This window comes from Nasonia vitripennis, chromosome 4, assembly GCF_009193385.2.
Source record: "Nasonia vitripennis strain AsymCx chromosome 4, Nvit_psr_1.1, whole genome shotgun sequence".
NCBI lineage: Eukaryota > Metazoa > Arthropoda > Insecta > Hymenoptera > Pteromalidae > Nasonia > Nasonia vitripennis.
The window spans coordinates 18,473,905-18,494,850 of record NC_045760.1 but is presented as its reverse complement, the minus strand read 5'-3'; the positions used below and the strand labels follow the sequence as shown (position 1 = coordinate 18,494,850).

General features: G+C 42.0%; 5 protein-coding genes across 12 annotated transcripts in view; 2 read left to right on the top strand and 3 right to left on the bottom strand.

Moving 5' to 3' along the window:
• Nucleotides 1–161: 161 nt before the first annotated feature.
• Nucleotides 162–3,307, top strand: LOC100678374. 2 transcript variants are annotated; one of them, XM_003427590.5, is made up of 3 exons: nt 162–343; nt 925–2,263; nt 2,335–3,307. In XM_003427590.5, the coding sequence occupies exons 2-3, from the start codon at nt 952–954 to the stop codon at nt 2,970–2,972; spliced, it is 1,950 nt and encodes a 649-aa protein (XP_003427638.1). In that variant the 5' UTR covers nt 162–343; nt 925–951; the 3' UTR covers nt 2,973–3,307. The 2 variants fall into 2 exon arrangements, with proteins under 2 accessions (XP_003427638.1, XP_031785581.1); XM_031929721.2 differs by having other exon boundaries at nt 165–339.
• Nucleotides 3,032–5,393, bottom strand: LOC103317027. The gene is made up of 3 exons (XM_008213599.4): nt 4,696–5,393; nt 4,491–4,620; nt 3,032–3,650 (listed from the first exon to the last, which is right to left on the bottom strand). Exons 1-3 carry the CDS (start codon nt 4,898–4,900, stop codon nt 3,464–3,466), a joined length of 522 nt encoding a protein of 173 aa, XP_008211821.1. The 5' UTR covers nt 4,901–5,393; the 3' UTR covers nt 3,032–3,463.
• Nucleotides 5,394–5,447: 54 nt separating this feature from the next.
• LOC100120639 (xylulose kinase-like) lies at nt 5,448–10,425 on the bottom strand. 2 transcript variants are annotated; one of them, XM_008213602.4, is made up of 12 exons: nt 9,764–10,425; nt 9,073–9,155; nt 8,657–8,810; nt 8,152–8,331; nt 7,968–8,069; nt 7,750–7,881; nt 7,518–7,671; nt 7,291–7,435; nt 6,718–7,007; nt 6,522–6,619; nt 6,302–6,442; nt 5,448–6,230 (listed from the first exon to the last, which is right to left on the bottom strand). In XM_008213602.4, the coding sequence occupies exons 1-12, from the start codon at nt 9,815–9,817 to the stop codon at nt 6,156–6,158; spliced, it is 1,608 nt and encodes a 535-aa protein (XP_008211824.1). In that variant the 5' UTR covers nt 9,818–10,425; the 3' UTR covers nt 5,448–6,155. The 2 variants fall into 2 exon arrangements, with proteins under 2 accessions (XP_008211824.1, XP_016840700.1); XM_016985211.3 differs by lacking the exon at nt 9,764–10,425 and adding an exon at nt 9,256–9,432.
• Nucleotides 10,426–12,060: 1,635 nt separating this feature from the next.
• LOC100120594 (U3 small nucleolar RNA-associated protein 18 homolog) lies at nt 12,061–14,722 on the top strand. Its single transcript, XM_001604169.6, has 7 exons — nt 12,061–12,079; nt 12,306–12,563; nt 12,636–12,911; nt 12,983–13,154; nt 13,228–13,605; nt 13,672–13,840; nt 13,920–14,722. The coding sequence occupies exons 2-7, from the start codon at nt 12,379–12,381 to the stop codon at nt 14,381–14,383; spliced, it is 1,644 nt and encodes a 547-aa protein (XP_001604219.1). The 5' UTR covers nt 12,061–12,079; nt 12,306–12,378; the 3' UTR covers nt 14,384–14,722.
• Nucleotides 14,692–20,946, bottom strand: part of LOC100120566 — a 31,795-nt gene continuing 25,540 nt past the window's right edge. For 5 of the 6 annotated variants that reach the window (XM_031929722.2, XM_032598972.1, XM_032598970.1 and 2 more), the window contains 5 exons: nt 19,654–19,771; nt 19,224–19,368; nt 18,973–19,132; nt 17,726–18,837; nt 14,692–17,355 (listed from right to left, as the gene is read on the bottom strand). In XM_031929722.2, coding sequence (XP_031785582.1) covers nt 17,809–18,837; nt 18,973–19,132; nt 19,224–19,368; nt 19,654–19,771 — 1,452 coding nt within the window. In that variant the 3' untranslated portion in view covers nt 14,692–17,355; nt 17,726–17,808. The remainder of the gene's footprint in view (nt 17,356–17,725; nt 18,838–18,972; nt 19,133–19,223; nt 19,369–19,653; nt 19,772–20,946) is intronic. The other variant, XM_008213593.4, reaches the window with a different exon arrangement.

The following is a 20,946-nucleotide window of genomic DNA, read 5'->3' as shown; positions in this document are numbered from 1 at the left end:
TTGGACCTGATTTACAACAAACTATAATAGTATACTGTACACATATTATATAACATGTACTGACATATAATGGGACTATTTGAAACTCCCGCGTCAGTGATATGTACGTATATGTATATGTTATATATGTGCGATTTCGGCCAAGTAACGCGAGTGAGTAGCGATAGTGCAAATTGTATAATACATGTCTGTAATGGAGATGCGAGTTAATTAGTGAGCGAGTCGGGGACTGCGAACATTTAGATCGAGGCAATAAGGAGGCCAGCAGAAAGCCGGCTCTTGCGCAGAATTAACAAGCGGAAACTAAAACTGATCGCCAGCGAAGAGTGTTGTGTTGCTGTTCGTAAGTTAGTTCGTAAATATAAGTTTTTAACATGATTATAATAAAGTCAAATACTGAGCGCGTGTAGCCGAATGTATCAATATCGTACATTACGATACGTGTGACTTAAATGGTTCTTTTTTACACGGCGCAGTTAGCAGTTAGCAGTTGTGATAAACACGGTGCAAAAAAGGACTACTTTAGTCACAGATAGCCGTGACTTAACAGCGTATTTTAGCCACACTGTGCTATAAAATAAATTAAATAACCAATATTTCCTTAACAGTTAAAAAAATGAAAAAGACTGTTGATCGAAGTCAGGAAAATTAGCTTATAAATATTGACAAATTTCCGCATTGCATCGCAATAGAGCATACATTAGGACTTATCTCGCTTTTTTAGTATAAATTCTGCTGTTATGAAACGCTGATAAATTACGATTCATATATGACGACTATGAGTCGTCGTCCAGATTAGCTGCACTTATGCAATAACTGTGTTTACAATGCCAAACTCTTATTATTACTCAGTTTCATTATTATTGCGCCTATCACCCCGTGTACCATTCTAATCGCATTGATTGTTTCTGCGCTTTCCAACAGATCGCAAGTGATGTCGAGCAGGGCAAAATGTCCGCATCGCAGGATCGGGATTCATTCTACGACCAACTCCTTTCTGCTTCAATTTTCCCCGATTTCGAGGGCCTCTCGAAACTCGCCACCAACGATTTTTTCCACGACTCGAACAAGATCGACTGGGTCCTCGAGAAAGCTCTGGTGAACAAGGACACAAGGATCATCGTCTTTCTGCTGGCATCAGGTCTCGGTATTCACAGACTCAACGATGCCAACCAGACAGCGCTTCACCTGGCTGTCCGTCACGACTACCTCGACATCGTCGACACCCTTTTCGACCACTGCAAAATAAACTGCAGGGACGTCCACGGACTGACGCACTTCCACGTCGCGTGTATAGCTGGTAACGTGGAGATGGCGAAACATTTTCTCTCGAATGGAGTGGATGTTGATGTCGTTGAGACGAAAGACTTCTTCACGCCCCTTCACTTCGCTGTGGCGTACAGGAGAATCAAGGTGATCGAGTTGCTCCTGAAGAACGGAGCCGATCCGAACGCTTTGGATCGTTGCTACCGGACTCCGTTGCACCTCGTCTGTCTGGATCATTCCAGAGTAGTGGCGAAAAAGCGATCAATCGACAGGGTGGCTGTGGACGATGAGCTTCGAATCCTCGAGCTCCTCATCGAATTCGGTAGCGACGTTAATTCTAAAGACCAGGTGGGAGACACACCGTTGATGTGCGTCTTTAAAGACAGCTATCCAGAGCGAGTCTTTTCGCAAATGCACTGTGGTGAAGTTGAGAAACGCAAAGTTCTCGATGATTACCGTCAACTCCAAAAGCGCAAAGTCGAGTTGCTCCTGAGGAGCAAAGCCAACGTTCGGCAGGTCAACGGTGACGACGAAACTGCACTGCACGTCGTGATCAGTGACATAAGAAGATCGAGAGCGTCTTGTAAACTTCATTATCTGGACGACGCTGTCAATGTGGAAGTGGCAGATCTACTGCTGAAACACGGAGCGCGGGTCAATGCCCGGAATAAGAGGAACGAAACGCCCTTGCAGATTGCTGTCTCGATTATGAGTCTTGGGACTGTGAAGATTCTGCTAAGTCACGATGCAGAGGTCCAAGTTCTGAGATTCGAGGAAGGCTGCTTTCACTACTCTGCCGCCGATGACTTGCCTTGTCTGGAAGTAACGGAGAGTCTGATTGGAATAGTCGAGGTGCTTAGGGATAGAGGATTTCAAATGAGCCCGGGAGACAACCTAGCTGTTCTTAATTTCTTCGTTCCCAACAACGAACGATTCTGCCGTGGCCACAGGAAGGACAAGGATGCAGCTTACAAGATGATGAATCTACTGGAGTATGGTAAGAATCGTCGACTCTCAACCGCGAGTCTTTACAAAGTCTTCAATTAAATGAAAATGCCTTTTCATCAGGAACATCAGAAATCATTCAGAGTGCCTTGAATAACTTCCCGGCGAACCTCGATGACACGAGCCTCCCGGAGCAGTTTTCGAGAAAACATGTGATCCAACAGATTCAGCTGTACTTGTCAACTCTGACAATTGGAAAACTCTATCTTGACGACGGCACGCGACAGTACCTCCAAGAGAAGCTCTTGAATCTTCGAAAGTATCTCCTGGGCTTTATGTTCACCAGCGATACAACGAATCAGACATACCTGACTAGTCTACAAAACGAAGTACAACTGATGAAGTCGACCATGCTGACGAAATACTCCTCTCTGCACGACACTCTGCGCAAGAACCCTCACAAAATTCGATCGCGTGAATTGTCATCGATCTTGAAATCGCAAGATTTTTCCAACCGGTTTTCACGTTGTATTGGTATAATTAAGGGCCACTGCACGAAAGGTCTCATCAGACACTACGTTTCTCAATCGGCGGAGGAGTGTCTGTCATCGATGCTAGAGGTGAGGCTGCCGCATCTGTGCTGCGAGAGAATATGCGAGTACCTGAACAACGAGTCTCTGGTTAATGTGTGTACGGCCGCGGCAATCGGCGAGTCGAATCGCGAAATGACAATTAGCGATGGAACTAGATCTGGAGCTTGAGGTAATTGTGCTGATTGGGTGCGGTGACGTAAGGTTTTTTTTTTTTTTTAATAGAGCTATTCGGTCATTCGCGCATGACCGAATGGGTCAGGCTATTTATTTATGACCAAAGTACTATGTACATTCATTTGTCATGTGTGCGCTTTCTCGTATACGGCTTTATCAGCGTTTGAATGTTAAACATTCCTATGTAGAATAATCGTTATAAGATCTGTCAATTCGTCGTAAGAGCTGATCAATAATACTGCAACATTGTAAATGACTTATTCTAAATCACAAGTCTAATTAATTCCATTGTACCGCATAATATATGAACACAACCATCGAACAGTTCACTTATGCAAGGCACTCTATACTCTATTACAATAGGTTAACCATTAAACCAAACATCAGATCGTTCAAAAGATCTCGACTCTTTCACCTTTCGAATAAAACAAGTCGTCATCTCGTTGTGCAATCAATCACACTTGCTCGTCCATCATAGTATCGGTTCAGAATAAGCTGTCCTCGTTGACGCTATTGGTTGCGAAGATCTCGTCGGGCTCGGCGTTACGGCGCAGGCAAACGACGAAAGCCTCGCGAGCTGAGGCAAACCGTGCGCCTAAGTGGATACCGCACTCCGGGCAGCGATGCCTCGTGTCCCTCAGCAGCTTGGAACAGTAGGGCAGTATGCAGAGGCTGTGAATTGAGAATCAAGGCTTGAATTTTGAGCTTTCGAGAGATTAGCATATTTTATTTGTGCTGCACTCTTTTTGGAAGTTTTCAATTCTTTTAAATTTGATTGTCTTTGCCCTGAAATATGTGTTCTGTTTATTTAGTAAATTAAAATTGCAAATATATTTGCAAAATGAATGCTAAAAGTATCTTCGCCTCAGATTAATTAAATTGCAAACACTAAATGAAACTTATAGCTGCGATAGGGTATCGACTTCTCAGAATATTAGCTTTGTCATCGGGGACTACGGCTAATTTAATACGCAATTATAGTCTTGCACTGAATATGAATCAATACCGTGAGTTGCACAAGCCAAGGCGCGCATCCGAACGATTGTTTTTGCGATGGTCAATGGTTGCATAATTTTGATGGTCCTGGCTGCTGTTACGGTGATTAGCTTTTCGGTCACGTTCTAGGCAAAAACGCCGACGAATTAAAAGTCAAATGATTCCGAAGTACAAAGTTCAAGACTGGATAAACGCGATGATGATTGCTATAAACAAAGGTCTGAAGATGAACAGACCATCGACTATACATCATTATGTATTCACAAAGGAAAGCTCGAGACGCTTACGTTTGACCAACGATTCTAATTATCGGCTCGCGCGAAGCTCGTTAAATTTCGATTCGAGCGAAATGTTAAAAATACTATATTATAAGTTGTTACGAGAATAATTTTTGCATGCACAATTGCTTTGGTGACAATTAATTTTCGTACAACATCTCTTAGAACAAGATTACTTCCAAACCGAACGATCAAAATTGTAATTTTAAATTCTCATCCACGCATAGTGTGTACATACCAGACGGGAAGCAGCAGCAGAGCAGACAGATGCGTCGTCCGCGTGTTGTCCCTCTCGACGATGGTCTCGACGCCGCGCAGGCAGTTCGGACACGTCATCCTCGTCGACACGCTTTTCAAAAATGTGTGCTCTGCGTTACGTTAAACCCATTCGTCAGTTCTCCACTATACCCAAGAAAAATTTCACCTCGAAAATTCATATTTACCGCGCAAAAACACAACCGATCTCTTGGCACAACTTCTGCTATCGCAGATCGGCCCCTCGTCGCTTCTGCTCTGCGGCACCTTAGGCGCTTCTTCGATCGTCGCGGCGTCGATCTGGTCCTCGCCCGACGACATGACCCTCGGCTCCAGTCGGAACTCGTCCACCAACAGCGGAGCCTTATCTTCTTTCCTCCTGTCGATCGCCATTGTTTCGATTTCGCGCACCAAAATTCAAAGTCGTCGGGGCAAAAAATCGGCTCTCGAAACAAGCAACGAACAAACACATCGGAAGCTAACCTTTAACTCGGACCTTTATCAGCAGCAATTTACCTCTCACTTTTTCGCGCGCAGCGCGTACGTTACATCTCCGTGTACTCGTTATTGTGCCGATAACCGGATGGATCGGAACACCGGCGAGGATGACGCGGAGGCATCGCGCGAAGCGATTCAAAAATCCGACGGCGAGGAGAAAAGCGGGACGATAAGGAGTCGCGCGAGCCAAACGATCTTAACCTCGTCGCGCAGCTTACGCGTCTCGCTCGACGCGACTAAATCGACTGCGGTTATGCCGCGCACTGCCAGCGTAAGATCCCTCGACGAGATTCCGAGTAGGTGAGTGAGCTAGGCACACGCGAGGGACGCTATTATGGGTCAGTGGGCTTTCTTTTTTCCTTTCAGCGCGGATAAGCGTGGTTGATAGCAGCGTAATTTTTTTTATTTTTAATAGTGAGTGGTGCAGTTTATAAAAGGCAACTTTTGTCTGTGGCGTTTTACTTATAATATGTAGGTACGTGGAAGTATTTCGATCGCATAAAACTAAAATGAGGCCTGTGCAACCGACGCATTTCATTTTGATGCTGAACGATTAAAATCTTCGATTTTCACGTTATAAGAATAAATATAATAAAATATTCAGAATAAACTTAAGCATAATCAATCCACATGATATGCTAGTGATGCGCGATCGCAAAGACCTGAAGAATCTTTTCTCCGTTCGCAAGCTTCATGTCGAATAAATAAATACAAACTTGACCTATATTATAAAAATTCCTTCTATAATATAACATATAATTGCACTTTGAGATATGTTTGTTTACGAGTTACCACCAGGCGCCTTCCTCACACTTACATCCTAAGCTTAAGCGGTAATTGGTACCTACGCAGTCGAGAAATTCGCGTCAAAGGCACTGGCAAGAGAAACCACTTGTACACACATAAATAGCTAGTCGAAAATACCAAAAATCGGACTTTCGGCATAGTAATGATCGCGTAAGGCAAGTTTCCTCCTCTCTTTCTCCTCGTAGTTTAACAACAGCATTGTGCGTTCGCAATAAATGTCCCAAGCCGGCGAAAAAAATCATTGGAATAACGGAATAACACATCAGTCGCAGGAATAAAAAAAATTGTCCTATAAAAAGCCTCTGTCTGGAATGTGTGTGTGTGTGTGTGGTTTCTTCTCAGTCTACGACTCCGGCTGTGCCTCCCGAAGCAGTTCCTCTATCAGTTTTCTGTAGCGTTGCACCATCGGCTTGTAAATCTGTGATAGAAAATTAAATTTTAACGATGTTACGAGTGACGAATCGGTTCGGGGTTTCAGAAAGGACTTACGCTCTCCGCGTCGTCGTATGGTTGGCAAACGAGCTTTGGTTCCGGCAAGGTGTTAAGTATGTCCTCGAACTTGAGTTTGTCTTTGAAAAGTGCATGCTTCGCTCTGTAAGCCGCTCCCATCATCGCTGAATTTGCTATTTCCTTGAATAACATCGATTTTCGCGGTTAGCTATATCATTTTTGCAATATTATTAGTTTATTAGTTTTTCGAAGAACTTACCGATACGTAAACGGGCGAGTTGAAGACGTCGGCTAGAACTTGGAGGATAGTTTTGTTGTTGGAAGCTCCTCCTGTCGCAATTATTCTAGTGTTCGGGCCTGAAACGGAAGATTGATTTTGTCATCACAGATGTCACCATCATCGTAATAACCGATTTTCGCAGCCAAATACGTGATAATTGAAACCTCCAGCTCACCTATAACAAAGCCAAAGTCCTCGGCATGCGCCCTACGAGCCACAAACTGTCCCTCGATAACGGCCCTGACCTCCACCTCCTTAGAACTGTATCTCGCGATACGCTCGTTAGCCTTGTTGAACCTGTGGTCGCCGACGAGTCGTGGCAGGATCTCCTCCACATCGTAATAGAACGCAAAGTTGCCGAAGTTTCCCCTGGGCGTATTGTCCAGTAGTTCATCGAAAAGCTGCCACTCCTTGCCGGCTGTGCTGTCGCGGATTCGTTCCCGAGTCAGAGAGCCGTTCTTGAAACTGTTGAGCACAAGACGATCGTTCGCATTTCAGCGTGATTAGCGGCGAAAGTACGCGAGAAGAATAATCGCTTGTTGTCGAGAAATAGTTAGTTTTTGCTGGGAGAAAGTGTGATAACGGATCGATGTACTTGGCGGGCTTTCACTCGCTTTGGGGATATTAGAATGTACGGCCGTTGATTAGCTTTTTATCGTGGGATTGTCTTGCGAAGAGGTGAGCGGGATCGAAGAGAACGAGAAAATCACTTTCGCGTATAATGGTGATGTAAAATTCAATCACGTACCAGACCAGAGCCATGTAAGCGTCATCCTGGATAGGATTGCAAAACACGTGACCGTCGACCACGGTCTTCGGGTCGTTCAACCACACGAACAGCGTGTCACTCGTACCGAGGCTACAGGCTATGTCTCCTTCGGATATTCTCAGTCCTGGAAAAATACAAAAAATTCTTGTAGCTCAGATGAGACTTTTGAATTTCTGAAATATTTGAAATATTCAAAAGACCATTACCGGCCAGTGATCCAGGATTGTCGCCCGTGAAGGCAACAACTCTGCACTTTTCATCGAATCCGAATCTCTCGACGAAGTAGGCCGAAATGGGACCGACGTCCGAGCTGGAGGGCACGGGTGCCTCGAGCTTCTCCCTCAGGTTTGGAGCGCAAACCTGGAGACAGAGAAAGCTAACATTAATCGCGAGATCCCTGAGCGATATCCATGTATAAAGTTGAAATTCAGACGTTACCTCCAAAAGCTCGTCGTGCCAGTCTTTGGTTCGAATGTCCAACAAATTCATGCCTGATCCATCGGCCAAGTCTATCGGTGCGAAATCGCCCAGGAACAAGGAGGCCGCGAAGCTGCTTACCAGCGATATCCTCTGCGATGACAAAATCGAATGAAATTCATGTTTTAATCGTTAATGTCGCGCTAATTAATTATTAAGAATTTCTATCGTTGCATCACCTCCGTGCTCTCGTAAGCTTCGGGTCTCCTCTTGGCGATCTTGGCTATCTGAGGCCCGGAGAACCTCAGGTATCCCCTCGACCCTGTGATTTCCGCCAGTTTCTGCGTCAAAGACACAATATTTTGTGAACGACGCGGAATGTTGAGGTGATTCTGATTACGAGATACAAAAATGATGATCTACCTCGGGTCCACCAACGGCATCTTCGAGTAGTCGGCACTCGGCGCTGGTGCTCGCGTCCCTCCATATGGGCGCCGGTGAGACCGCAAAAGCCGCCACCAGCTGTTCGTGCAAGAACTTCTCGGGGTTGAGGTTCTGCAAGGTCGTTCGACTTCCTTTGCTCCAGTACACGGTTCCGTGTTGCTGTATAAACGTCGATTAAAACGTGAACAATGATTTTCAATTTTTTCTTTTTTTTTCGTCGACCTAAATTTGTTTGTAATACGTATAATTTTTAAATTTTAAAGTGGAATTTTAAAGCGCTTCAAGTTTATGCAGACATGCGGCATTTTATCATCGTGTCAGTCTTATCATCTTCAAGGCTATCGCAGAACTATAATAAAATGTATTCCGTACGACCGACGCTGTTTTCCGCTGAACGTACGGCTCGACCACAGCTTACGAGCAAACTGGACTTTTGTATATTTTTATATCATTGCATTACTCGTTACGCAAACAATAACAATACCTGCGCAGAGCCGGAAACAGCCGCGACTTTGCTGAAGTCGACGCCGCAGACTCTCAGCCTATCCAGTATCATGTCCAAGGCCTTGACCCACATGAGGGTCGGGGCCGTTATTACGTTCGGCTCCTCCTTCGTTTGTAAAACGCCCCCGTAAGTCCTGACAAGCACGCGATGTTCATTGATTAGTTTGGAGAAGTAAGAATTTTCGCTTCTTTCTCAGTGTTTCTCGAAGCGAAGATTTGTACGTAGAAAGTAAAGGTTTAGAAAAATAAGCAGAAGATTTTTTTTTATCATTTGACAAACTTAACTTTCAATGATTTTGCGTTTTGTTTAAACAAAATAGACTATAATATAGACAGTTCTTTTTCGCTGTCAATGTACGATTATTGTAAAAGCATTGAAATGTTCGATAATGTTACCTGAATTCCGGCAAGTCATTGTCGTACTGGACACTCGTCTCATGCAGGACGTTGAGATTGTCGTCGACTACAACGGCTTTCAACTGAAAGCAAAAAGAACAACCAGTTTAGAATCGCAGAAATTCGTGGAGTTCTATTCAAGCAAAAGCATTTCTATTCAAAATCATCTTTTCTCTTGCATACCTATTTGTTCACGAAACGCAATCTCTATTTCTATAGCGATATTACACCCTATTACGATTCGCGCCAGCTTATCGCTGAGAGAGACACACGATAACCGAGCGACCTCTGAACTTTCGAGCTCGACAGTTCCCGCGCGGCTCATTCGAGCGTGTTCTATCTTTACGACTCGGCACTTATGGAATAGACTTTCCGCAAATAAGCGTTTACTTCGAAGCTCGCGTTCGAAAATTTCCTCAAGGCGAAAGCGTGCTTTTTAAAAATGCTCTTAATCTCGCGGGCTTTCGTTGCGCGTGCGCACACGTTTACCGAGTCCCATGATCAGCGTGTCTGTCAGCTCGCGCTTGTTTGGAACATCGGAACATCGGACCGGCCAAGCGCACAGTGTTCGCGTACTTCTCTCGGCAGATGCCCCCGACTTTTCCTACTGTGTGAAAAATCTCATTTTCCGCACAGTAGGCACCAGTCGCACAAGCTAACGAGCGATCGATAATTGCCCGCAAAAGCTCACCTGTTGCGTGCTGAAGTCGAGCCCGAGGAATGTCGAGTTTTGAGGTTCGCCCATCTCTCGGCGGGACGACTGCTCCGGGGAACAGCGGAACCGCACCTCTGATCGCCCCTCTCTCTCTCTCTCTCTAACTCAACTGCGCCGGACGATCGTTCTCCAGCGCTGACTCGTTGTGTGTGCTTCTGTTTCTTTTTACCTCACAGAGTGCAGTGTATGTACACGCGCGCGCGATGTTTCGCAAGCCTTTCGAACTCTCCTTGCGCTCTCCGATGGGACCGGAGTTTAAACGCTGTTTGGCAGACAGGATGACTTTTTCTTCGAAATGTGGGTTGGGTTTAAAAATATCTTGGAGTTCTTTTTCGGAGAGATCGCCAAATTTGTCGCGCGATACGGCTCCGGTCGATACTATACTATGATTCACCGGATGAAATCATATGGAACGAGCGATTTCGATTTTATATTTCACTAAATTTGACGTACGCGCTTCGAGGAATATTGAACGAAAAAATCAAGCCCGTCGAAAATTTCACGAGGACGCAGTCCTTATTCTCACGCGCGACTCGTCGAGAAAAAGAAGAGAACAATCAAAACAACGCGTCGATCGAACCGCACAGCTGCGGTTCCCGTGTGCTCGCGCGGCGAATCTCGGCGTGAGACTGTTACGCGCTGCTGCGCGCTCTCGGCTACCTACTTACTACTCCTTCCTCCAGTGACGTATATAGTATATAGCGCATATAGTACGTACGCGCTTCCTTCTTCCATTGCTCCGGGCCGAGTCTGATACCGAGATGAGATTACGCGCGCGCGCGGGCCACGAGTTCATGTGTGTGAGCGGAGCTGGGTATAACGGTTGTTTTTGTTTTCTGGATCGTTGAGATATAATTGCGGTTGCAATTGACAATACCTGGATGTATGCAGTTGCGCGCGGTTTTTATACTGTTGTAGGTTGAGCTACTGTCGGGTAATGAAGGTGTCTTTGAATCGTGATTTGTGGCATTTTAAAAAAAAATCTATTTTCAGGATACTTTTGTACGATTTTTTTTTAAGGGCTTGGCTGGTAATCTTATAGAATTAGGTGCGATATTTTGATGAAGCAACTTTATACAATTCACATTTTCGCAGAGAAAACCCTTCCGAACGTTCTAAAAACGCAAACAACACAATCTCAAACTTTCCGTCACCACCATACACACACGTCATTCCTTCGAGCGATACACTTTTACGGCGCACTAAAATTGCGCAACGCTCGTAATAGTACGCAGCATTTCGAAATCACGATCCGCTGCACACAGAATCGGCTCGAGTTCGGCCCCTCCGGCGCCGCAGGAGATCGTCACGCTGACGATGGACTACGAGAGTTTGCCGATCGAGCGCAACAGCGGCAGCCGCAGTAATAACGCGAATGACGCTGTCGGTGTGACCGATTCGCCCGAAATCGGTAGCGCTAGACGCGACGCGGTCACGGACTCGCCGCCGCCCACGATCTACTCTTTCGTCGAGCGACCAAGGATTCCGAGGCGTAGTAGGTGGACCCTGCTCTGCTGGACCGCTACTGGCCGTCGTCGGCGTGGTGCTTTTCTAGATGTAAATTGGGAAATTGAATATTTAATGCGATTATGTTGAAATCGTCAAATATAAAGGGTTTATATTATAATAGCAACCGACTATTTTCTATGCAGTCCGACAGAAGAGCTCCTCCCGCGTACTCGGCGTTGTTTCCGCGCTACGGGCGCCGAGCCGAGGACTTTGAAGCTCTGGTCGGTACCGATCGCGCCGCGGTTCTCATCAATGGAAATCCTTCGACGTTTGACGCGCCTACACCACCGCCCAGTTATGCTCAGGATCAAGGCATCTGCGTTGCCTACTCCCTCGAGCAGCTGATATCTAATTCCGGTGATTTTTTTTATTTTCTTCAATTTGTTATTGTACCGGTTATATTATTTTCGTTTGATGGTTATTATAATTAAGTATATCAAATCTTTCACCGTTTCGCAGCCAGTAATGGTCGATTTTCGACCCCAAGGCCAACGACCGCCGTTTGTCCTCGCTGCGCAACTCTGGTCATCACTGTGGTGGATGTGCAACAGGCTACCGCGACGCACGTCACGGCGCTTGCGCTTTGCTTGATGGGGTGATTTTCTTTTCAAAATTGATCAATCGGATTTTCTCGCGCGACCGATAACTAACGTGAAATTCCTCTGATCGTCACATACGTAGATGCTGGCCTTGCTGCGTGCTTCCTTACTGCATAGATTCTTGCAAGACGTCTCATCACTACTGTCCTTTTTGTCGCGCTTACCTCGGCACTTACATACCCTGGTAACAATGGAAGCTTCATTCATTCTCGAAGAATTGGCCTAATGAAAATGTGTTACGATAATAATTTATATATAAGAAATACACGTGATTCACCACTTACCGACCGAGCGACTTAGCTTTCAAAAACGCACGTGTGGCTTCGCGCGCCTGCAGCAGCTGCCGTCTGCCGCCGACACTCCTAACCTCAAAATCCGCCACTGTTGTTTTCATGCACACTCCGCATCAGACACGAGAAGCAGCTCTTCACGTGGTCACGGCCGAGTTGTTGACCTCCTCGGCGATAACTACCCCGAGAAAGAATGGGTTCGGAGAACAAGGATGCCGTCGACGAGTTCGCGCGTCCGCGGAGGCCGAAACTCAAGAAGAAGAGGTCGAGAACCGATTCCGAGGCATCAACGGCTAGCGTTGAGATCAAGAGCACCATGCTCGTCGATCCGATCAAGAGGAAGCGCAGGAACATCTACAATCCTGAGGAGGAGTCCAGGTAGGATTTTCAGACAGTCGTTCTACTTGTGCTTTTCAGGAGGACGGCAAGTGTATCGATTTCTTCTTCTAGGTTAGAGAGGCTGGTTTTTGGTGACCCAAGCGACATAATTCAGAACCTGAAGAGTGACGTCGAGAGCGAAGCTGAGCCAGAGCCTATGCTCAAGCATGAATCGAGTAGTGACAGCGGTGAGTCGGAGCCAGAGCCAGAGGAGGATGACGATGCTGATGATGATGCGTCGATTATCATCCAATCTGATAAGGCTGCTTCCATTATAACAGTGGATTCCAAGTCCACGGTTACTGCTGGTACTGCAGCTTGGATGGATGAAGATGACGAGGAGCTATTGTGAGTTTTAAATTTTATTTACTCCACTGATCCGTGTTAAGTGCAGTTGCTTATTCTGCCATTATTTTTAGGCAGGATGCTTTGATCGAGCAGAACCGCAGATTACCCAAAGGTAGAACGGAGAAAAAGTATAGTGAACTGTTGCAAAACAAATATTCGCACATAGTTGGCACACCTAAATGGGCAAAATTGAACAGAGAGAACGACGAGGACTCTGATGATTCTGACAGTGAAATTTTAAAAGTGAGTTTTACAGTCACCGCATTAAACAGTTGTTTACAAAACAAGAATATTATCTTCTGATTTCTCTTCACAGCACAGCAATCATATAGTGCCAAAGAAAACCAAGGCTTTGTCGAAAGGAAACATTGACTTGAAAGTTCTTACGCAAATAAACAAACAAACTCACATGGAAGGACCATTTGTCAACTCTGTGCAGTTTCACGAGCAATCGACAGTGGCCTTAGTAGCTGGATCTTCAGGCGTTCTGTCTTTGTTTGAAATAGACGGAAGGGAAAATAACAAATTACACACTATGAAATTTCATAGGTTTCCAATACACACAGCGAGGTTTTTGAAAGAAGGCACAGAAGTGCTTGTTGGTTCAATGAGCCATGCATTCTGTCATTCTTATGATCTCATCAGTGGAAAGACTCAACAAATACCTTTACCTCATGGAATCACAAATATGAAGGTAATAACATTTTTTTCAAGCACAAAAATAAGTGAATTTATTCTAATACATTCGTTTTTGCATCAGAAATTCGAAATTTCACCCGATGGTAAACTAATTGCTATTTGTGGAAGGCTTGGTGAAATACATTTGCTGTCAAGCAAGACAAAAGAAATGATTGGCACTATGAAAATGAACAAAAAATGCAGATCTCTTGCTTTTACACCAGACAGTACAAAAATTATCTCACACGGAGGTAATATCTGCCTACGATTCCATTATTTTTAAAGAGAAAAACTTGAATTTTAATTAAACTTTTATTTTTTAAATTATAGAAAGTAGTGAAATCTACGTGTGGGACGTTAAATCTCGAACATGCGATAACCGCGCTTTTGACGATGGTTGCCTGTCCGCCTGTTCCATAGCCATGTCGCCGAGTGGACAGTTTATTGCCACAGGAAGTAAACAGGGAGCTGTGAACCTTTACGATGCCAAGTCCGTGCTCACCGAACGTACGCCAACACCAGTGAAGACGGTTCTGAATCTTGTCACAGCCATCACGAAGCTCGAATTCAATCCCACTTCTGAGATCCTGGCGATGGCCTCCGACAGAAAGGCCAACGCTTTCAAGATGCTGCACCTTCCATCTTTTAACGTCTTCGCCAACTTCCCGACATTTAACACCAAAATGTTCAACCCACTAGACATCGACTTCTCGCCCGGTAGTGGATACATGAGTGTTTCGAATAATAAGGGATTTGCTTACTTGTACAGACTTAAGCACTATGGAAATTATTGAAGTAAATATATTGTTGACACTTTCTTTTTTATTGATGGATCTTTGTTTATTTCTTTTCTACAAGTTTAGTAAAAGCCTTATCAATTGGCTGACTTTATAAAATTTTTATGAATCGAAATTTTGACATATTTTAACTTTTTAAGATTAATTCAAATTTTTCTTTAAAAAGTAATGATATCATATAGTTTACGCCGAATCATACATTTTTTTATTCTTACACTTATGTAAAATAACTAGAAAGACTATAATATTTTTATATGTATATAAAATCGCTAGGATTATGTAAAAAAAATTGTAAAACGGTTAAATACATTTCAACATCTTTTATTGAACTACAAACATGTTTCGAAACAAATCGTCGTTCCGTGCTTCCCTTTTTCTCATCTTAATATCATACATTACATGACAACTTTAAAACATTCCTTACGTTTAACTTTAATACAACATGCACTTCCTCATGAGGAAGTCTGATGTTCAATAGATATCAAGGGAATAGAAAACAGTCCAATGAATTAATATACTCGCAGCACCATTACGAGGTGATTTCTTTACAATGTAGCATAATATGCAGTTCTTTTTCAGATAAAATCGCGCAAGAAATCTATATGATTTTAATGAGTACAATTAAACACAACAATGTAATCAACTTATTTAATATGAAAAACTGGCTTATGTAGAAGTCAACTTGAATAACTACATTAAATGACTGACAATTAACGAAACAGTTCGACATAAATTAAAAAAAAATTGATTTGTTTAATCATGCATATTTTTAAATGTAGTACTTAAAATGAACAATAGTATATCAAACTAACTGGTAATGTAAAGCTTTACAACAAAGAAGTTCAGCTTTCATATTCGCATTTGTAACTTGAAAAATTCTACTTAGACACACTTGCTTGATAGAATAAACATCTTTTAGTTAACTCGTGGAGTCGAAAACAATCACCAGTAATAATGAACCACTTGTCTTGTCATAATCGTTCTGCCAAACAATCGATGACTATTGTAATATGAACTGGACAAACATCGAGCATACTATCTTTAGCGAGGTTAACTTGTTTTCACTGATCTAATTATATTGACAACAAAACCAATCACTACCGATTTATGCGCTAGGCGTCATACATAGTTTCTTTTTAAACTTTCAATATCTATAGCAAAGAGAATAGAAAAGATATGTTAAACATCACACGATGTAATATATTTTCTGCAAGATTCAATAGAATAAATAAATTCAATATTAACCGATCGAACGCAAGAAGATTTCAGCGTACGCATTTCTTTTAGATTTTGCTCGATCTTGATCGAACAAACAATTCTTTATTCCGGTAAATTTTCATTCAATTACTCAAGGCGCAATTCATATACAATAAACTATGCATATTATTATTCTAACAACAGTAAACCAATTCTTATTAATTTAGAAAGTGAAAACCGAAATATGTATGTTGAAATTATACAAAAGAAAGTTAATTCAATAACTGATAACTGACGTTGGATCAGAAACAATGTGTAATCTATACATATAGTTAAGAATAAAACAGTTTTCACTTTCCACCTATCTAGACACCCTTAATTTTTCTTAATTACTTAATATAGTAATCAATACACATTTGAACCGCAACACTTGTGCGCTATACCATTTTATAACGGATCATTTACAAGTTTCACAACTCTCATAAAAAATGTTGGAATAACCAAATCCCAGTTGAAAAGATGATGCCATTAATTAGCATCAACCATTATATATTAAAAAGCAGTTTAGTGTTGTGCGCCGAAGCGTTAGCAGTGAGAAAACAATTTTTAATGTCAACTCATCTATTTGCTGATGAATCGACTCGATAATTCTTACGTATAATGAAATGTCATGGAAAAATTATATCAATACACACTTTTAGAAAGTATCATGTATATAGATGTTACAAATTCAAGTTATTGTTGTCTTGATGAAGACAAACGACAAATCTTTTTACAAATACAAAGTGGCACATACGACAAAACAGGCTTAGATCAGTTAGACACCAGCAGGAAAGATGTTTCTCGTGAGTGACTAGAATAACATTTTTCCGTCTTCATGCGTAAGGTTCTCATCGCGTGAGCGTCGATTACCGTATTATCACAAATGAATTTTAACCATCGTCGCATTGATGTCAGATTCATCCTTATTTATTATCCGTAGCTCTCTATGTTATTTTCGAGGTGGTTGTTTCATATTATTTATAATAAAAAAGAAAAATAGAATGTAAACGCGTATGATGATAAAATGAATGTGAATGGAACTGAAATATTAACTTTCAGATACGATTTAATAACTTAGATACTAAAAAATAATAGAATAAAAGAAAAAGTACTTCATAAAAAAATAGCAGTCTTAAAATAATTAGAAGAAGAATAAAATTTAAGTTATAGTCGAGTACGTCTTAAAATATGAAAACCAGTTTGAAGATCAAATTAAATTTTGCATAAAGATTTAGAAAAAGACTCTATTGAGGCCATTGGCGACGCAGAATTTTATCTATAAAATAACTATTCAAAACTTGCTTGTATACAACCTCCAACAAGTTGTCAGTAACACCTTTAATCCGAAATCTTTTTCGCACTCTTGAACACCTTTCAGAACTTATTAAATAATAAGCTGTTCATCAAAAAATCTTAAACGCTATATATATAAACCTTTTAGCAGTTGCACATAAATATATATATATATATAAAATATATGCAACTGCTAAAAAGCATTTGCAATACCCTTATTGCGCGTTTTTTGGCCATTGGATAACCCTTCCCTTTTCGCATTTATTTTTTTTTTATATTCTGGTGAATATCGACGCCAACCTTTCAAAAACACTCGGGGTGAAAATGTGAAGAAGCATTTGGTCCTATTCCTTGGTGTGGCCAAAAACCGATGAGTTTCATGTGACCCTCTTCTTTGTCGGTTTTTTGCTGCGAGGCAACGTCGCGAAGCTCGTGATCTGCAAACATTTAAATCATGTGATCACTCTCAGAAATTTAAATATGCAATCGTTTGAATTATTGTTTTAACACGTTTAGCCTAAAACTGAAAAAGTGTACTGTATTATATGGTTTTAATAGGATTTCTCTGTGTTAGGACGTTAGAAAGTCTGAAACCAAATCACACGTAAACCACTGAACTAAACACATTATTATACAAAGCCTATACGAGTACTTTTCATCTGTACGCATTGTAAACACAAAATACTGGAAGTCTTAAGTTAATTCTAATCGATTTAGTCCTTAACTAAAACACGGTTCGTCGTTAGGGTAAACTGCAATTGAAAACGCATTAGTTACGCACGGCAGCACACTATAAAGAGTTCATACGCTCAGCTTGAGTCGGTCTTCAACGTCCTCTCGAAGCTAACGACAAGAGGGAAGGGAAATCGTGTGATAGGAAGGATTAAGTCTTAAACGATCGTCTCCTCCTTTCGGATATTCTTCGGTTCTTCTTCCTCCGGTTTCTGTACTTGCGAAGTCGCGATGTCGCCGTCGATACTGTCGGATCTCAGACTAATGTAGGTGTCTCCTTCGCTGGATCTGTTCTTGTCGTCGTGCATGGCATGCAGTAGAACGTTGGTCACATCCACGTTCTCGCAGCTTACCGATTTCTCTGAACTCAGCGATTTGGCGTCGTCCTCCTTACTGTCCTTGTGAAAAGCGTTGTGGAAGATGTTTTTGGGGATCGTGAGTAGTTTCGAGAAGCTATCCCTCGCGGCTGTCTTCGCACTGGACTTCTTTCTGCGCTTCACAGGCTCGTTGTCCGTGAAGCTCTTAACGGTGCCGGTCTTGATGACCAGCGTAGCCTTGAGAGCCTTCTCCTCCTCCTCGTCATCTTCTTCCTTGGATGTCTCCGGAGCTTTCGGTGCAGGTTTTTTGTGGTACTTACCCGCGCGCTCACTGCAGTCTGGTGAACTACTACGTGAGATGCTTGGGCTGCTCTTGATTTCCAATGTATTCGTTTTCTGAATGATGGAGATTTCACCGTCCAACTGACTGAGGTTCTCCTGGGACGAGACTATAGTGGCCACTGCCTTGTTGGCGTTCTGCAGCAGCTCCTTTAGCTCGTCCAGTTTTTCGGAGCACATCTCCTTGTTGATGTTCGTCACATCGATTACGATCTTGTTATCCTGCGGTTCTTCGCGTGCCACTTCTTCTACTTTGACGTCGATCACCGAATGCACAATATCCTCTTGCTTCGATTCATCTTTGTTCACTTCAATTTTAACGGCTGGAGGAAGATCAGCTTTGAGTGTGGAATCGTCGTCAGAGTCGCTCAAGTTCTGCGTGCCCTGGATCATCTTAATATGATCCTTGTGCTTGTTCAGAAAGGAGAGGATCTCGAGCGTCTGCTCAGGCGTGAGGAGGGACAAAGGATTGACGAGGGAAAGTTGCTCGATGTTTTCTACGTGCTGTTCGTCTTCCTGCATTTCATCAACCTTCAAATTTTCGTTAAAATTCGATGTTTATAAGTGGGGCAAATAGTTTATCGTTGATGCTTAGCATTTATTGTATACAAAAATTCAAAGGGAAAGTATCACCGACGTTTCGATGGAGCATCGAAGAAAAGTTACCTCGGGTGATTTCTTCGTAGTGGTTCTTGGCTTCGTGCGATTGCGAGCCCCGACGCTGGCCGTTCTCACCAGGTGCTCGCTGGTGGTCGAACTTCTCTGCGACTGCAGAGCCTCGCCGCTGCTGTAGCCGCTCGATATGTCATCCGATGACTTAATATTTCTGCGATCCATATTTAACAAAATAACTATTTTGTGTTTTTTCGTTTCACGTGTAAGTTTAGCAATATACTAATACGGATACGGAGACTTACGTTAAACTGCCTACAGGCTCCCTAGACCTCGATTGTCGCACGTCGAGGTCGACCTCAGTGAAGTACATCTCCATACGGTTACTGCTCGACTGGGTCCGTCGAGGACTGTAGCCCCTCCGGCCGCTTCTCTCCCTCCGACGAGGCTCTATGGAATTTTCATTGTTAATAAACGCAGTGATAACAAATTTTATGGTGAATTGGGCCATACAATTTAGTATAATAATAGGCACTCGAATTGAGAAAATGACACCTCAAGTTTTTCTTTTTTTTTTTAAACAATTTTTATATAGAAATCTTAAGACATCAATTTATTTACGTACAACTGACAATCATTCCGGCAGCCAAGAATTAAATTTCTTTAAAATGTCTTAAATTTGGAACATTGTTCCATGCATGTTACAAATAATCAATCGATTTCTTGGATAGTTACCGTCTAGATCAACCTCGTCTGGCAAATGCTCGTGGTTACGATTTTCGTCCTCCTTTTCACCTGTGAGATCGCTAAGGCTGTAGCTTTTGCGCAGCTGTTGCACCAGACCACCGCCACCCTGTGAAATTACACTTTTATTAAATCTTTTCTTATTTCAAACACCCCAGAAGTATGTCGTATATGTTTCTACTTTTGTATTTACATAGTTTTCATTTGTTTCTTTCTCACCCTAGAAATTATATTATATATATATATATATATATATATATATATATATATATATATATATATATATATATATATATATATATATATACACATACACACACACGCACACACATACACTTGATGTGAATGATTAAGGCTTTTTTACAATGAAGACAACATTGAATATTAAAAATACGGCCATGCACTTCGCCGATAGGAAATAACGAAATCAAAAGTAAATGACTATGTGGGCGTGTAATAAAAATTAAAATGAAAAAATAAAAGCTTACCAACAAAAAAGGTTAATGTGTTATCGGCCTTCACCAGTGCTCAGCTTCTAATTTTCAATCTTCGGGCCTCTTTTATTATTATTTATGTAATTGTAACTCTTGCGCGCAGTTACATTCAGCGTTAATTTCGATTTTAGTGCCAATTAGAATTTTAAATGATTAGTCCAAGCCAATTGGTTTTTCCTACTCACAAGACTATCGTAGCTTGTCGATAATTAATATGTTTGATAATTTTACTATAAATTTGGATTGTTACATAGCTTTCTGATTAATGTTGCTGAATGTCGCAACGATACAGTAGTAATATGGTACTAATCGGAGATTATAGGGATAAGAAGCGTTCGGGTGGTGGCGAAGTGAATTAAGCGAACAAAATTAATAAAATGCGTTTTTATTTATCATAAAGAATAAGAAGAAAAGTTTAATAATAATCGTAGTTATAATAAAGGATAATTTCAGGAAGCAAAATCTTTGGATCTCTCCTCGCTGTTAATTACAATATCTTATGATCTACGATATAACGCGTGTAAATCATAAATGAATATACAATCAAATTACGCGAATGATACAACGTAAGTGAACAACTAAAACGTAAACACAGTGATATGAATTCTTTATTCTCTCTATCGAAGTCGCTCGCCATGTATCTATTAATTTATCAACAGTGAGTTCAATCAATCAGTGTTCCTAAGTAACACAATTTAGTTTACTAATGTAAAGACGATTTAAACAGCATTTAATCTGTATAAGCAATGAATATTTTTCATGATTCGGTGAACTTTTCGTTGACATTATC

What these genes read in the sequence shown, in the direction of transcription:
- LOC100678374 (XM_003427590.5), top strand. Translation starts at nt 952, where the DNA reads ATGTCCGCATCGCAGGATCGGGATTCATTCTACGACCAACTCCTTTCT. An exon ending in GATGAATCTACTGGAGTATG is followed by an intron (nt 2,264 to 2,334) that starts GTAAGAATCGTC and finishes CCTTTTCATCAG; the next exon opens with GAACATCAGAAATCATTCAG.
- LOC103317027 (XM_008213599.4), bottom strand. Translation starts at nt 4,900, where the DNA reads ATGGCGATCGACAGGAGGAAAGAAGATAAGGCTCCGCTGTTGGTGGAC. An exon ending in ATCGGTTGTGTTTTTGCGCG is followed by an intron (nt 4,621 to 4,695) that starts GTAAATATGAAT and finishes AACGTAACGCAG; the next exon opens with AGCACACATTTTTGAAAAGC. An exon ending in CTGCTGCTGCTTCCCGTCTG is followed by an intron (nt 3,651 to 4,490) that starts GTATGTACACAC and finishes CTCAATTCACAG; the next exon opens with CCTCTGCATACTGCCCTACT.
- LOC100120639 (XM_008213602.4), bottom strand. Translation starts at nt 9,817, where the DNA reads ATGGGCGAACCTCAAAACTCGACATTCCTCGGGCTCGACTTCAGCACG. An exon ending in AATGACTTGCCGGAATTCAG is followed by an intron (nt 8,811 to 9,072) that starts GTAACATTATCG and finishes CGTGCTTGTCAG; the next exon opens with GACTTACGGGGGCGTTTTAC. An exon ending in GCTTACATGGCTCTGGTCTG is followed by an intron (nt 7,008 to 7,290) that starts GTACGTGATTGA and finishes TGTGCTCAACAG; the next exon opens with TTTCAAGAACGGCTCTCTGA.
- LOC100120594 (XM_001604169.6), top strand. Translation starts at nt 12,379, where the DNA reads ATGGGTTCGGAGAACAAGGATGCCGTCGACGAGTTCGCGCGTCCGCGG. An exon ending in GAAGATGACGAGGAGCTATT is followed by an intron (nt 12,912 to 12,982) that starts GTGAGTTTTAAA and finishes CATTATTTTTAG; the next exon opens with GCAGGATGCTTTGATCGAGC. An exon ending in AAAAATTATCTCACACGGAG is followed by an intron (nt 13,841 to 13,919) that starts GTAATATCTGCC and finishes TTTAAATTATAG; the next exon opens with AAAGTAGTGAAATCTACGTG.